This window comes from Rattus rattus, chromosome 2 (genome assembly GCF_011064425.1).
Source record: "Rattus rattus isolate New Zealand chromosome 2, Rrattus_CSIRO_v1, whole genome shotgun sequence".
Taxonomy (NCBI): Eukaryota; Metazoa; Chordata; class Mammalia; order Rodentia; family Muridae; genus Rattus; species Rattus rattus.
The window spans coordinates 111,958,311-111,975,526 of NC_046155.1; the positions used below are offsets into that span (position 1 = coordinate 111,958,311).

Consider the following 17,216-nt stretch of genomic DNA (forward strand, 5'->3'; position numbering starts at 1 on the left):
TGGGATTAGCTCATTGACTGAAGTGTTTTATTTTATTTTATTTTTTAATGTTAGCTCCATTCTTTCTGTTGAGGCATTTGCAGTGTCATATGAGATTAGATTGTGAAGGATTGAGTTGTTCTGTCCCTATGGACTGATTGGGGTTTTAGTTCAGACGCTAAACTCCCAGTTCACAGTCTTTTAGGAGGGACCCTTGGTAAAATACAGTACTACGGTCACTGTAGACTTTTATTGCAGAAGCAGCAACTACAGCAGGACAGGCCCAGTGTTCAAAGACCATAATAGTCAATTACAGACTCAATCAACCCTTTAACTCCAGTAACTCTAGGGGTTAAGGTACAGTGTGGACTCAGGGAACAGGTTAGTGAGACTAGGAATGGAAGCCTAAGTATAGCTAGAGCGATATCAGCTGAGAAAGGAATGAGGAGGCAAGTAGATGGATGGGCAAGTCTGGGTCGTGTTCGCATTAACAGAGTTTCAACATTATTAAAGCTATGGAGAGTTGGAGCTAAGAAGAGGACAGAATAGGAAAGAGTGGAAGTGAGATAGGAATTAAAGTATATGGGTTGTGTTTATTCCACAACCCCGGAGTATTAGTAAGAGGTCCAAAACCTTACAGAATGGTCAGAAAACCTAATTAACCAATATATAAAGAAGCAAAATAATTAAGAGAATTTATGCAAGAGTGACATTTTTTATTTAAAACACAATAAAATGTAAAATAAAAATTTTTTTAAAAAAGAAATTGTAGCATCATTTAGCATCCTCTGACTATGATTCATTTAGCAAACTGAACTGCTGGGGGAAGGGGAGAGCACTTGTGGCTCCCTTCAAACCTGTTAAACCAGATTTGCTGGCTGGCATGCATTATCCTGGTGTTTGAACCAGCTACCTTGTAGGTTGAGTTTCTACTCAGCTGTCAGCGGGTGTCAGCTTTTCCTTGCGTTTCCCCAGCCTTCAGCATGGACTGATGCTTTGAGGACATGCCCAGCCATCGTTCTGTATGTAGTGGAGCTCTGTCCTTCCACCAGTTGGGTCTCAGTGTCTGACGTTCCGATGTGGTCATGCCCGTGGGTTGTGTACCACTTCAGCTGGAAATGTTTGTTACCAGGGTTCTGGTTCTTTCTCTGTCCACTTTAGTATTGTCTATGTAGTTGCAAATCGGGCTCGCTCATTCACTTGTCCTGTGTCCTGCTTCTTAGTTACTACCCTACCTCCTACCCCCCCCATCCCCCCATTTTCTTGCCCAGACAGTTGCAAGGCACTTCCTTCTTGGAGCATTCCTTCCATGATATCCACAGAAAACCTTAGCTTCTGGTTTGTGGATCACAGTTCAGTCTCCCTTCCCACACCCCTTGTTGTTACTTGTGTTTGTGCCCAGTTCAGCCCTTGGGTACATTTCCCCAGCCTTCCTTTCTTTGGAACTGGTATTGAGGTTGGAGGAAGTGGCTTCTTGGGAGTCCCTGCTGTCCTCAGCACCGTTGTGCCAGAGTTAGTGGGGGAATCTCCTGAGGGTTTCTTTGGGCAGATCTTTGGTTTTTAGCTGTCATCACTTATGATTATGTCTTCTTGAGCTGACTTCTCATTTATTTCTTGGACCAAGGGAGCTTCTGTTTCCCATTTTACCCCCAGTCCTTTCATCTGGTTTTGTTCAAAGATCTTTTTGATATTCTTGATAACACTTGACTTCAGGAGTACTAGACTTTCTGCTGCTTTTGTTTGTTTTGATTTGTTATAATTTCAGCTCCATCTCTTCTCCATTGATATTTTAGTTTCAACCACTCATTACTCCCTTTAATGAATGTGGTTGTAAAATAATAGAACAAACCTCTTATTCAGATGATCTGACTTACGATGGCATTGTACTTTGATAAGCCCACTGTGAAAACGAGGAAGTAAAAAACATCAGAACCTCTGCAGTGTTATAGCACAGCATGCTTTGAGCATGGACTTTCTCCATTGACTCCAGGGCTCACTGGGAAGTAGAGATCATCAACGGGGACTTGCAGCTGTCTTATCAGCAGTGAAGGGAAAGAAGAAAAGCCAAAATTTGAGTTGTGGTTCATTTTAAATGATATAACAAACCACTGTTAAGGGCTGTTTCACTAAGCATAAGTCATTGCTTGGAACTGTAACAAATTTTGAAAACTGTAATTATGATTAAGGAAAAATAAAGCACTTGAATACCAAGAGAAGAAAATGCTACAAATGTCAGGAAAGATAATGTAAGGAGAAAGAAAAAGTAGCTTAAAATGTACTGGATGAACACGTACCATACTCTAGGCTATGATTCTGATAGATGACTTACACACAATCTCACTGTATTTTATTCTTGAAACAATCCTCTGGAGTAGTGGTTCTCAACCTCTGGGTTGAGACCTATTCGGCAAACTTGTATCTCCAACAATATTTTCATTATGATTCACAACAGTAGCAAAATTAGTTATGAAGTAGCAACAAAAATATTTTTATCATTGGAGATCAGCACAACAGGAGGAACTATTTTAAAGGGTCATAGCATTAAGAAGGTTGAGAACCACTACACTCTAGAAGTCTGCCCAGTCTGCTTTATGAAAGTTAAGTAATAGGCTGCAGCTCATGCATCAGAGACCAGGCCGTATATACAGCAAGATTCCTTCTCCAACTACTTTAAAACCTAAAACTAGAGGGATTGGGAGATGGCTCAGCAGTAAAGAGCATTGGTTGCTCTCCCAGAGGTCCTGAGTTTAATTCCCAGCACCCACATGGAGACGCACGACTGTCTGTAACTGTAGTATTATAGCACCCAGTGCCCTCTTCTGGTGTGCAGATGTACATGCAGACAAATCATCCAGCTACATACGATAAATCTTAAAAAACAACCGCAAAACTAAACTGAAACTAGGTGGCTGTCAGGATGGACTGGTGGTTATGAGCACTTCCTGGGGCTGGAGAGATGGCTCAGTGGTAAAGAGCACTCGCAGAGAACCAGATCTGGTCCCTGCATCTGGCACCCAGGAGCTCATGCACGTATATGCATACACACATATTTGCACAAAATAAATAAAGTTAAAGGCCTCAAGGTAATAGGCATATCAATAATTTTCTTTTGTTCTGTTTGGTTTCTTCTTACTACTTTATCTTACCTCTCTGCCATTGTTTGATAAACTGTGTACTTTGGATATTTGAGTTTTGTATTAATTATGTAGAGAGAGATGGTTCGAACAATGAAATCAGTGCTTTAAATATCAGACAAGAAGTCTCTGAATGCTTTTTTTTTGGGGGGGGGGCTGTTGAAAGGCTTTCAGAGCAGACTCAGTTGAGAAAGTGACTTCCCAAGCTCGAAATGTCAGCAGGACTTGCAACTCTAAGCTCTGCTCAACTCTGAAATGAAACCCTTCCCAGCTCCTGGTTTGCTTCCCACACTCCCTTAGGGCCAACACAGGCTCCTCTTCCAGCTGCTTCATTATAAATCTGTGAGTTCTGCCACAGCTTTCAGGAATAAATCCAGCCTTATTTGTCATATCCTCCCAAATGTGGCATAAAACAGTTTCAGCCTGTTTTTCCCTCAAGGCTGTCTTCCTGGTGCCATGGTTCAGCTTCTTCTCTTCCCAGTGGGCCCCTGTTCCATTCTCCCGTCCCAGCTGTGCCAAGCCATTCCCACCTTTACACTCTGTGATTTGCAACAAGAACCAAAATATACTGAGTATAATAGCCCTGTGCTCTAAAGCACAAAGGCTCTGTGGCAGAAATTCCATACAGACCCAGATTTAGAATTCTTGGACTCACATGCTGTGTTTTCAGTTCCATGTCCCCTCATTACAGAAGGCGGAAGATGTTGGTAGTAAGATAGTAGGGGAACTAGATTCTGAGGAAGCCTGCTCCAGTTAGAGAACTCAGAAGTATCTGTTGTATTTCTAGGGTAAATGAAATGGTTCCTTGTTTGTAGTGAAATACTATTTAAGAAGTCTTTGTATCTGTGCCCAGGCCCCTACAGTTTGTCTACTAGAAAACAAATACTTGAGTATTATTATATTGGATAATTGTATTTCAAAGAAATAAACAACAGCATTGTTGTCTGCTGAGCTCAGTGGGTCCTTTGCTGGCCTAACTGATTCTCCTTTCTGTCTCCTGGCCTTTGAAGCATGACTCCCCCATTTCTACAAAATGTACAAGTAAAATAAGGCATGGCTCATAGTCAAAGTAAATCCTGTGTTTTAGACCGGCAACCAGTGTAGGCTTTTTGAGTCCAGGGCCTGCCTAGCAGACATTTGGCTGGTGGGTGAAGCCGGTGTTCTAGCAAAGGCCTTTGACTGTGAGGATGTGGAGCTCTGAGGCACTATTGCCCAGACTGTGAGAACACATCACTCATAAGATAGGATCTGTGTCTGACAGGATACTAAGGCCTCAGAAACAGTCCACCCATGCAGATGTATTGGAAAGCAGTGTAGTTCTCACCAAGTTAGAGTCTCAAGTGGAAGGAACTAAGCTCCTCTGGATTTTAAAGGTTTCACTTCACATCACTTTCCTCCTATGCCCCACAGAGATCCCTAGTCATGCAGCTAGGACAGTTTGAAATAAATGAAGTAATTGCTTCTTTTCCTTGCACCATTTTGATGTACATATGGATTAGAAATGGTGAATTGAAATTGTGGGCTCGAAATGAAACGGTTTTTGAAGGAAATAGATGTACTTGGAACTCTTTAGAATATGATCATAGCTCGGCTGTGTCCATCTTAAAAGAAGGAAGTAGATGAACACGAATGGTGTGTGTGTTGCACATGGAAGCAAATGTGGGACACAGACACCATCTAGGCAGCTGCCGCCGCCGCTGAGGTGTGGGGATGGAACCCAGCGTGTCCTATGCTGTCTCTTTGGGCTGCACCCTAGTTTTCATTAGCATCTAAAAATGTTTTAAATCATTTTTGGGAGTAGACTTGTTAATGTTCTATGCTATTTTCTTGTTAATTGTTGGATAGTGTGATTTTCTTAAAAGAACCCTGTGTATATTTTTTCCTTTTGAAGCTAGGAAACTCAGCTTTTTAACATATGCTGAGTGCGGTTCCCCCTTCATGTTCACTGTACGTAACTCAGATAATCCACACACAGAAATGATATCGAGGCATATGGAGCTAGGTAAACCACCTTGAATTTATATATTTGAGTAGTTTGTTCCCACACTGGTATTAAATGTACCTTTATGTTGAGAGACTGACAGTTATGCAGTATCCTACATAGAATATATAAGGTGATGTCTTCAGTTTTCTTTTAAATTAAGTATTCCAAACTGTCATATACAAATTTAGTATATATTCAATAATAGTGATTTAACCTGAGGCTTAAACTCAAATTGGGACCATATCAAGTTTGAGTGGACCATGAATTTGCAGTTGATACTTTATTGTTAGGAATTTTAAGTTGTGAAAGTTTTCATTTTGCATCTATGTATTTAATCTGTGTATTTGCACATGTGTGTGCTGTGGTGTGCTTAGAGAGGTCATATTGATCTATCCCATTTCTATCATGAGTACTAGAGACTCAACTCAGGACATCATGCTTCACCTCAGATACCCTTGCTGAGCCATCTCACTAGCTCCAGGTTGTGAAGAATCTTAAAGACCATTTCATCCACCCTCTTTATATTTTCATTTGGAAAATCCAAGGCTCAGAAACAAATTTCTCTACTAAGTTTCCACAATAGGTAGAGAAAGGGAATTAAAACTAAGTTGGCTGGATTCTAACCCTAAGTCTAAAATGGTAGATGAATGTTTACCAGAAGATCAGTTGAAGTAAGCCTCTCAGTGCTGTGGATAGGCAACATGGCAGTCTGCACGTCTAGAGGCAAGCCCATCCTTTCTACAGAGTCAGGGTAACCCTAAGACTTATCTGAGGGTTGACGTCTGGGCCTCCAGTGAGGAAAACCAAGTAGCAGCAGCTGGCTCTCCTTTCTCACATTCAGGATCGTAAGTGCTGAACTCCTGTCACCTACGGAACACCTTCTGATAGCTTTGCTATGTTGAGTGACACATGGTCCCTACAGTTGTAGTTGGCCTCTCCCATCTCCACTTCTTACTGAGGCAGGTCAGGAGAAGTGGTTGTTGTGTTTACAGTGAGAATGTGTTTGGTTTGATTTGGTTATGGACAGCTTAATGAATGCAAATGGCTTGGTGCTGTGGGCATTGTGATCTCACTTAGCCCAGTGGGCTGAGGTACTAGGATCCTAAGGACAAGTCCTGCCTGGGAACTTAGTAGGAATCTGACTAAAACAGTATTTTAAAAGGAGACTGGCGATGTAGCTTTATGGTGGAGCACCCTCTAGGCATGTGTGAGGTGTGTAAAAATTTATGTTCAGATCCCCCTATTGGAAAACAAACAAAACCAACTAAGTAAAAATTGTTTTAATCTAGTTTTTGGCCTGGTAAAATTCTGTCTAGCCTTAATAAAGTATAACAGACTATAATCATTGGTCGTTTTATAAAAATGAAATATATATAATTTGAAGTGGGAAAACTCACTGTGCTATCAAATGTGGAAAAGTCCATAATGTATGGTACTGAGTTGATATTGTGCAGAAATCAAAAGCTTTTCCCACTTTATACGGTCGTATACTGGGTTAAATGTGTGGTACCTTACCTTCTTGGATTTGATTACAGAAACTTAATAAAGCATTGTCTAAATATGTGAGAGTGTGTGTGGGGGGGGTGGGGCAGCGAGCGCACACGAGTGACCTGCCTCCCCGAAGCTTCCTCCAGACACACTGTGAAACAGTCCCCTAGCATCCCCTGCTGCCCCCCACCTAGACTCCTGTGCCCAGGCCCCTCTCACTTCTAGCCCCAAATCTCCCTTGCAGTGTGCCATGCTGCAGGTCTAGCCTTCTGCCTCCATCTGTCCCAGGAGACCTTCACAGAGGGAGCTGATCTATTTTTCTTCCTTTCCAGGGTTGTTTTCTGATTATCTTCATGGCTTATTCTCTCCCTAGGGCTTATTTGTCAATCACATATCTTATTAAAAGGTTATTAATCTGAATACTCTCAGCTTTTACAATTCTTCTCATTTGGTTACTCACTGACTTAACTTTATTGTTTTGGTTATAAACAATCTCTTCATGTACTGGAGATTGGAGCCTCCCACTGGCCCAGGAAGGGTTCTTGTTCTTTTGCTGTCATTTTTCACCTCCGCTTCCCTCAAACTAGAAAAATGTGGATCTATCTTCTGTCACTAGAGACTTGGTTTCTCTTTCTTAGAATTTCATATGAATGGAATTATATATGGTGTCTCTTTAACTGACTGGCCTTTTCCAAGCTCTTTTAAAGATGCTTACCTTTACAAATAATGTATTTGCACATTACAGTCTTATTATTGCTGAATACTATTCTGTCATATGGCTCTGCCACAGTTCATATCTTCATGTGCTGACGCAGGTCACAATTTCATCTGATAATTAATATTTCATGTATGTCCACTTGCAATTTGTAAATCACTGTATGCTAAACTGATTTATATATGTATTTCTGAAAGAGGCCTTTAATTATGAAGCATGGTAAAATCGATATGGTATTGGTTTCAGAAAGATTGTCTATTTCACCACAAGAATGAAGCCAATGAGCTTGCTGTAAGTCAAGGCTGTTTGCTGTTCCTGTCTTATGCATGTAAGGTGACAGTTGCGATGCTGTCTTAGTCTCTGTAACCGTGATGGTGATGACTGCAGTAACAGCAGTGGTGCTAGTAAGTAGCATTTGAACAGTATGACATAGGCTCTATTATTTACAGTTCCAGTTGGAGAAGCAGAGGCATAGTTTAAACAGTCTGCTCACGAATCCGTAACCCTCTCCTGACTCTAACTCCATAATTACGTGTTGACAAATAATTGTTCAAACAAATAATATTTGCTTCATTATTCCTTGGGAGTAGTGTTAATTACACAAGACTGAAGGCAAAGCAGCTTCTCCCTCTATAATGACACTTTTTGTTGCCCTTCCTTCTTCCCAGAGTAAAGAAACCAGGCCACTATTAGTTATATGCACACAGTGAAATCTCGACCTATATTGTAGTTGGTGGCAGGGATGGTTTTGGAGACAGGGCAGCCTACACGAATGGCCTGTTAGATAATATTCACTACACTAAAGTTCTGGGGGCTTTTGAGTTTTTATAAATAATATCAGTTATTTACATTTATGGTAAATTAAATTTGATATTTTATTCTTATGTTCATTTTTCTGTAGTTGAGTTATTTTTAGTCATATTTGTTTTTTTTATTTAACACCATTTGATAAGCATTAAAATCTATGATAATTACTGTGCAGCTTCATCTTTCATCTAAAACAAAATAGAGAAGCAATACACACTTTAGACATTTTTATAGGTTGGTTTCAGCAGAATTTAGTTGGTGGGTTACTATTTTGGAATCTTAAGTAGATATTACTAATGATATTACATAAAAGAATGAGATCATGTGAGTCGTCAACTCATGATAGGAAGAGGCCTTTCCCCCAGGGGTGAAATTCATCCCTATTTCCCCACACACTCTCACCACTGTCCTCACCACTGTACTGTAGCCATCTTAAACTTGCACTGTTCCTGATAGCCTGTTACCTCTTGTTGTAAGGTATAGGTATCCCTTCCTCATTATCTATGTCTACTTTTGCATTATGTTGTCACTTGACCTTGATATGGAAGCCAAGGTTGGCTATCCTCCCATCATGCTTTGCTCACATCATGTTCTCTATGTTACAGCTCTTTCTGTACTACAGACGGTACTGTTATTTATTTGTGTGATGACTTCTCTGGATTGTGACACTGTTGCAGGATAGTGATACAGGTTGTTCCCAGCACTTGAGGACTTGCATGGTAGATAGTAATTGTCAGGTTAATTTAAGGGTATGAATGAATGAATGAATGAATGAATGAATGCATGCATGCATAATGAAGCAATGCCAGCAGTGTCCCAACATGCAAACACTATGGTCTCATCCCCTTTGCTGGATTGCAGTTCCTGGTAAAGTGGTAAACATGGCCAGCAGTGGCCTTGCCTTTTAGACCTACCTGATAGATTCATATTACAATGGCAGTTTATTTCATTGGTGGTTTTAAAAACTCCTCTGCATAAGAAGAGGCTGGAGCCTCTGTTCCAGACTCACATGTGCTCAGCAGAATGAATAAATTAAAGGGGCTTTGTGTGATGGGCAAGCGCTAGGAGCTGTTGATAGGTATTCAGATAACTGATTCAAAACTACATTGTTTCAAAACCCGAAAGACAAAATAGACAAACCCCAGAGTTTTGCTATAGAAATGAATCTAAGATACTTGGTGCCCAGTGAGGACTATAATTGCTTCACAACCAATAGATTTCTTAATTTCTATACAGATTAAAATTTTCTTTCAATGTATTTTTTTCTATGTTCTATCTGCTGTGCAATATTGTTGCCAGTTCGATGTAATGAGAATGCTCTTAACTGTCTGAAGGATTAAGGAATAAGAAAGAAATCTTATACTGTACACAGTATGTGCATAACTGTAAGTCCTTAACGTACTATAGAAAAGCCTGTTACCAGAAAGATCCTTATCTAATCACCCTGCTTGAAATTAGTGTGAGAAACATGGACTAGTGGTATCATGTTCTGCAGAAACAAGGAATTTTGTTTAAATATTCTAAATAAACAGAATTGATTCTTGGCAGTTACATGTTTGGCCTTAATAGTAGACAGGTGCTGCTGTTCACCAACTTTTGTTTGTGCCGCCACAGGAAAGCACGCATGCCCTCTCCTGCTTACCCTGTACCTGGAGTTGTGATGTGCTTTGGCTGAGTAATTTTAAGTGGAAGTGACTTACACTTAATTAGAAGCATAAGTTCCAAAAATAGTAGATGTAAGGAGAAGGTCCTGCTGTCTACAATTAGGCAATGTAACGTTTTAACCACAAATATCACAAGTCTGAATAGTAACTTTGTAGCACTCAGTTTAACCTGTTTGCATATGAATTTATGATTAAGACATTACAATGTTAAAACAAATATAAATGCAATTTATTATATCCCAATTTTTCTTGTCATTTGCATGATAAGCAAATGTAATAAAATATACAATTATTTATTGGTCAAATCTTATATATTGAATTATAATTTAGTGCTAAGGTATATTCCTACTTTTGAAAATGACGTAGAAAACAAACTACAAAATTTTTACTTTGTGAGGTTAAAAATTTAATTCATCAAAAACAAACTACTTAAAATTGCATGTTTTAGATGTATTTACTCATTTATTTTATATATGTGAATATTTTGCCCGTGTGTATGTATATACACTACATGTGTGCCGAGTGCCCATGGAGGTCACAAAAGGCTGTTGCAGTCTCTTGGAACTGGAGTTACAGATGGGTGTGATCTACTGTCTTCATGCCAGGAACTGAACCCAAATCCCCTGCAAGAGCAGAGTGCTCTAAACCACTGAGCTATCTCCTCAATCCCGAGTATCCTTTAGAAAGAGCAGTCATAATCTCTAACTCTGAGGCACTTAAGTGTATGCATTCATTCTTTTTAGACTTTAAATTTTTTCCATTGGATTAATCACAAATTAATTTCTGATTTTGTACCAGTGATACAGTAATTCAAAATTCAAAATTTTGATGGCACATGGTTATTATCATCATTGTTCTTTTTTCTTTTTTCATAGCACCAGTAGAAATATCAACATTTGAACTCTGAGCAGTTTCTTTTAAAAACAGTTTTTCTAATTTGTCTTTTCTTTTTCATTTCTATGCTCTCGCATGGTTTTTGTGAGTCATAATTTAAATCTGAGATTGGAGGTGATGGTTCAGGTATACAAGGCTGACTGCATTCCCCAGTTGCCTGTTGTGTAACAGATGCTCAATCGATGATTATTGAACAGATTAAGGCAGAGTATACTGTTAGCTACATTTAATAGTTCGCTTTCATGGAAACTGTTCAGTGAGTCAGAAGCAGCACAGAGCACCAAAGTACATGATAAGTGTCCTTTCCCTGTATTTTGGAGTGTGTGTGTGCAGGTGAAAAGTGATTGAGTCTTACAGTTCTCTCAAGGTTGCTTAAAAGATCATGACTATATCTATAAACCTTGTAAATATCAAGATTTTCCTACAACATGCATTTTTTTTTGATGAAGAAATATTCTAAGTGAAATCTAGGGAATATTCGATATTGATTACATTAACTGAGTCATTAAAAACTGAGTAGAGAAACTATTTCTGTTCTCATTGTTTTCAGTGTCCTGGGGACTGTAGACTGAGGCGGAAGTGGCAGGTCACACATCATCCTCTCTCACAGTGACCAATGCAAAATATTTTATAATTTCATGAAATTACAGGACTATAGAAACAGAAACATCAAAACTCAGATATCATGGTATTTACTTAACAAAGCATAATGTAACATTTTCTTATGACATTTTGAACTCCTTATAAAATGCATACTTTTAAGAGGAAAACTTGCCAAAATGTTGCTTCCTGGGTCCCAGTTCTTCCAGGGATGGTTCTGTAGTGACATCTGCTGGTGAAGTATTGTAAAGTACATCATAGAACCATGGAAGTCACTTCACAGGAAGTAAGCAAGCTTGGAAGGGGAAAAAGATATTTTGTGCAGAATTGTTTCTTTTACTATTATTTATATATCTAACTCAAAATTTGAACATTTGATCAAGAATGTTATTTTAGTGACGTAAGTATTAGCCCTCTGTATGCTTCCCAAAATGCAGCGTGTACTTTCCAGCCTGAGTCTTTGGTAATCGTTGTTTATCAACTGAGGTTTTGACTGCAGAGCTGAAAACCCCTTTCTCCTTTGTCTTTATTGGCTTTTTCTTATTGCACTTTATGTTAGCATAGAGCTTTGCAAAAGTAGGATAGGGGCTGAGTTATGTTAGTGTGTATCGTCTGCACAGACTAAATAGCAAGTCTGGGCACACGTGAATGAGTCGAGTGCATTAGTTTTATGGGCAGTTGAAAATAAAGTGAGACTTTATTTTAGCAGGTGATGATATTTGAAGAAATTGATGAATTTTTTTCTGCAAAAGAGCTCTTGGTAAATCATGTATACATACACATGCACACCTGACATATTTCTACATCTGTACTTGTTTCCTTGTTTGTGCGTGTATCTAGTCTCCTGTGTTTACGTACTGTGTAAAAATGAACCAGTTGTCTTCCACGGTCCTCAGACCTTCATAGCCAGCACCTGCATCCTTCACTAACTGGTATTCAGCTCAGGCACATTTCACACTTACATTTCCAAAACAAAGTTCATTTCTCCCTGAGTCCTACAGTTTCTCACGTCAGTAAATGGCCACTGTGTCCTCTTTGCTTTAGCCCAGATCTGTCAGTAGGTATCGAATTCTCTCTTGTTTGCTTGCTCTACATTCAAACTATCAGGAAATTCTGACTGCTCACCTTTGACATGTATGTAGTCACATTCTTCTTTTCCTTCCAGCCATGGTCACCCTCCCCAGGTTTCTAACTGCCTTCCTATCATCTGGTTTCCACTCAGCAGCCAGAATTCATCTCATATAACTTAAGACAGATCTTCCTCTACTGAGATCATTCTCAAGTGCCTCTCTGCATGGTAGAAACTCCCTCCATTTTCCATGGCCGTGTTTCCTACCATTGTGTCATTTACCTCTTCCCTTCGGTTCTGCCACTTTGGTGGTCTGCTCTCTGCTGTGACTCAGCACGGCGCTCTACTTGTTGCTTCAAATTGAAATTCCCTCCTTCAGTTCCTTAAAGTTCGGAACCGATTATCATCTTTTGCCTTCTTAAAGAGACTACTTGACCATATATGTATGTATGTATGTATGTATGTATGTATATGTATATATACATGAAAAAAGGAAAACCCAGACCCTTTCTCCTCTGCCCTGTAGGTTTCTTTTTATCCCCACAGCTATTGTTCTGCATCTTTAGACTTTTGTTGAATCTCTCCCACAAGGTGCATGTGAAATGAGAATGTGATGTTCTTGTGACAGTGGATGTGTAATGGAACCTAAGCCAGTTCCTACACATGTAGATACCTAATATGTGATAATTCTTAAATGGTGACTTGATTTGATCTGCACTGTAATCACCACGGCCATAGCAAAGTAAAGAACTTTTTAGTGCGGTCTGTCTAGTTGAAATCTTTATATCATGCCTTCTAATTTAACATAGACTTCAGTAATGTTTCACAGTTAATACCTGCACAATGCACTCAGTGTCAAAATGTGGGGCCACATTTTAAAGATTCTTCTTGCAGAATGATTACTTCATTGTTCTTTTGACCATCGGTTACCTTAACAAACCTTATACACGAATAGGAGAAAGAATAGCCTCTTTTGAATCCATGTTAAGACTTTATCAATATGAAGTGCTTCCCACAGGGTTCTACTGAAGAGCCAGACCTCCATCATAATGAAATTGCAAATTCATTTGAATATGCCTCCTTTATGCTTGAAAGCTACTTTTTGATGTTTGGTCTGCAATTAAATGTATTGTGCAGGGCCACAAATATGCCTTGTGTACTAACCGATTTGTCAGACTCTTTTAACTATTCAACACCGAACAAAGACAAATGGCTATCTTTGAACAATAACGTCCCAAGACCAAAATTTGTTCCCAGATGTACATAATCTTTTAATTGATCTACTGCTTTCTTTTTCCTCGTCAATAGGCCCCTTGCCCACTCCTTCACCACTCCACCAATTCAGATTATGGGTTTTAAATTACTGTGAAACACTTTCTTCTGATGAAAAAAGATAAGTTTAAGTAATGTAATTTTCCCAAGTACCCTTTTACTTTAATTTATAAATTCTTTTGCCTTCATGCACATTCTGTGTAGATATTTATGTCATGTATTACTTAAATGTGAACTTTTGGTTACATTTCCCATTGTCAACACGACCACTAAGTCAGCCATGCTGCATGACTGGCATAAGCCTTAAATGTTTTAAAATATCTTCATGTGGCTTAAATATTTCCTAAGATTCTAGGTCACATACAATAAGATAAATTTTAAGGCAGTTGTTTCATATGCTTTCTTTATGACTTGTCGTACAAGTGACAAGCACCATGAGTTGTCTGTCCACTTACATTTGAAGATGCACTTTTTAAATTTGAGTCTATGAGACTGTCATTTTGTCATTAGTCTTTATAGACATTTTTCAAGAGATTTTGATAATAAATACCCAAAACTCCTTTATGATTGATTATATTAAAGGTTCCTTGTGGCTATAACCTTTTTGCAGAAAGGGCTTTTGAGCATTTCTAATGTCTTTAAGTCCATTTAAATACTTACTGTTAATCTGAGAATATTAGTTACCACATAGCCTGCATCTTCCCCAGCTAAAGACAATATAATTAGCAGGAGGATGGGAAGGAGAAGTGCTTAATTATTCAGGTTATCACTGCCACTACCCCAACACACCTGGAATTCTGAATCCTATTAGTATGTTAGTCCTGTGACCTCAGGAGGTAAGGTTGTTGCTGGGCTTGAGCCCCCATGAAAGTTCAAATGCACACAAGCCTACACCCAGGGCTGTGTTGTTATCTAACAAAACAAGACCAAGTCACCCAAACTGCACAGCAATGATAAATGCTCAAGAAATACTACTTGGATTCTCCTCCTCCTCCCAGTCTCAGTCTCTCCCTATCCCATGTTCTCTCTCCCTTGGCCTGAACCAGAGGGGGATGTTGCAATGTTTTTGTGCCTGCTCAGCTCCTTCTTGCACCACACCCACTGAATTAATGAACCAGAAATTGCCCTGTGTGAGATGCTCAGAGAATGACGTGCTGTTCTTCATAGGGAATCGGCCTCCAGGGATCAGGAGGAGTGAAGAGTGTCTTAGCCTCATTTTAGATCCAAATGGAACCCTTAGAAGGTTGACTTAAGTCTCCCTTACCCTGGCTCTTGAGGATTGAACCCCAACTTTGTTTCTATGCCAGAGGAACTCTCTAGTATACTAGTCAGTTGCTTTGTGGAAGGTGACTTGCTGAATTTTTTCATTTCTTATGTCATTCCAAAAAATTTTCACACTTTAAACCATTATTAGGAAGGAATGCTATTTTATATACTACTTTATATTCTAAAACATGCCATTTTATGATTGCAAATTTTTGTTTTAGGTGCAAAGATGGCTTAAAAGGCTTTACGTTTTCTGCACTTAGGTAAGTAACATTCTGTCTTTGTGTTGAGAGAAGTTGCAAGTTAACTTAACCTCCTAAAAATATTGAGTGTATATAATTCCAATAAAGTTTTATTAATTTTTAATCTGACAGTAAAAGTCACACCATTATTTCCTTGCATTTGTGGATAGTTTATTACATAATTTCTTAGCCTGAGTTGAGTTATGGGTGGGACTTATGGACTGTCAAACAAAATAGGTCTTCAGTGTTCTTAGAACGTTTGATATTTTTCACCTCATCTATTAACATAATAATTGGCCTATTATATATACAGTGTAAGTGTTATTGTATTTTATGACTCTAAACATCTTAACAAAATAGACATTTGTCATGTGTTTAATGGAACGTTCCACTAACGTCTCACTCTACGTACTAAGGGCAAAGCCCACGTTTTCCCAGTTAGTGTCAGACATTACTTACTTTATTTTTCAGTGTCCATGGAATGCTGCTTGTCTAGTGACCTTTGGTAGCATGGCATTCACTGCAAGTATCTGGAAAGTTAGGGCATGCTTCGGGTTGGAATCAGCATCTTATACGGTTATTCTGAAGAGCTTGCACGTAAGGTGCTTTAGTGCAGGGCTGACACTCGTGAGCATTCAGATGGCACACCCTCCATCTTTTCCGGGATGTGAGTTTAAGGCATAGCTTTAGATAAGGAAAAATGAAGAAAAACTTTGTTTGTAGAAGTGAATCAAATTGTCTGTTTTGGTGTTAGTGTTGAAGACTGATAGGTCAGGGTAGGGAGGGGCTGATTTGGAATTGATAAGTAGGTAGTAGACCCCTAATGGTGTCTGAGTGAGGTGGTTAACAGTGACTTTGAAAGGTGAGTCCAGCAGAAGTATTTGAGATGTTGGATGACAGAGAGCTAGAGGTAGGAAAATAAGTACTGTGATTTTGGGATAATGAGAAGATTCAAGAGAAAAACTACAAGTTAAATGGAAGAAGACCAGGGGCACTGTTTTCCATCTGTCAGCCTGAGTCCCAGCCTAGCACTGAAAGCTAAGTGCGCCAAGGAGGTTTGCATTTACCTAGAGATGGCATGGCAGGAAACTATGTGACTGACAGGTTTTCAGGGTTTAGTGATGGGGCTCCTGCCTGGAATGTGTGAGACCCTGGGTACAATCCCCAGGAGGTGTGGGGAGAGGAGGGGAAGAAAAGTTGTGGTGATAGAACATTGATAACTAGACTTCTGAAGCCATGGTGCACGTAAAATGTTCTCTTTTACTTTTTTTGTTAAGAGATATATGAGAAAAAACTTTTATCCTTTGTCCTTAAACAATGAAAAAGCATGCTTTTAAACTGTAAGTTAATGACAAAACCAAAAGGTGATTTCCTTAAGAGATAACCTTGCCTCATTTTCTAAAGATTCCCACCAAAGTCTTGGAAAACCTTGAGCTGCTTCAGATAGTATTGTATCTCGTTGCATGTACTTTGAATCAGTGCTTAGTTGGAAATGTTTGTGCTTAACTTTTCTGTTATAGGACAATGTTCTAGAACAGTGTTCATTGTTACAGGAATCCTTGTTAAAGTTGTTAAGCATTGCAGATTTTTCTGCCATTCACAAGTCAGCCTTCTTCCTTCTGTCCTGTCAGCCATTCTTCTTCATAGATGGAAAAAGGCATCTGTGAGATGTGTGCCAGTTTCCTGCCTTATTCTCTGTCGTTATTCCTATCCACAACTTGGAAAGCAACAGTGTTAGTTCTGGCTGAGACATACAACTGAAAACTCCCTTCCCTCTTTTGTAATGTCAGCACAATTTTAATGAATACTGCCTTCTCCTCGTCTCAGAAAGCAGAGATATATTTGACTCATTTATTGGTGCATCCTCCACACAGTACACATCTGAAGACAAAGTAAAAGCGTAACCAAATAAATACTCAGGGAATGGTACTCAGTTTTCATATGGTATTATATGGTACATGTCCTACTAAACAGGGTGGGTTTCATTTTACATTGCATGTATTGCCCATTGATTACTCTTAGGTACTTGAAGATGCCACATAATTTTAATACCGAAAGCTAGATTCCTTTTTAGTTGTCAGGTTTCATTGTCAAAGAACAAT

General features: G+C 39.1%; 1 protein-coding gene across 1 annotated transcript in view; it reads left to right on the forward strand.

Moving 5' to 3' along the window:
* The window catches only part of Tmem135 (transmembrane protein 135), a 193,584-nt gene that overhangs the window by 154,593 nt on the left and 21,775 nt on the right, over positions 1 to 17,216 (forward strand). Inside the window, exon 7 of the mRNA XM_032893263.1 lies at positions 15,094 to 15,135. Within this exon, the coding sequence (XP_032749154.1) occupies positions 15,094 to 15,135 (42 nt within the window). The remainder of the gene's footprint in view (positions 1 to 15,093; positions 15,136 to 17,216) is intronic.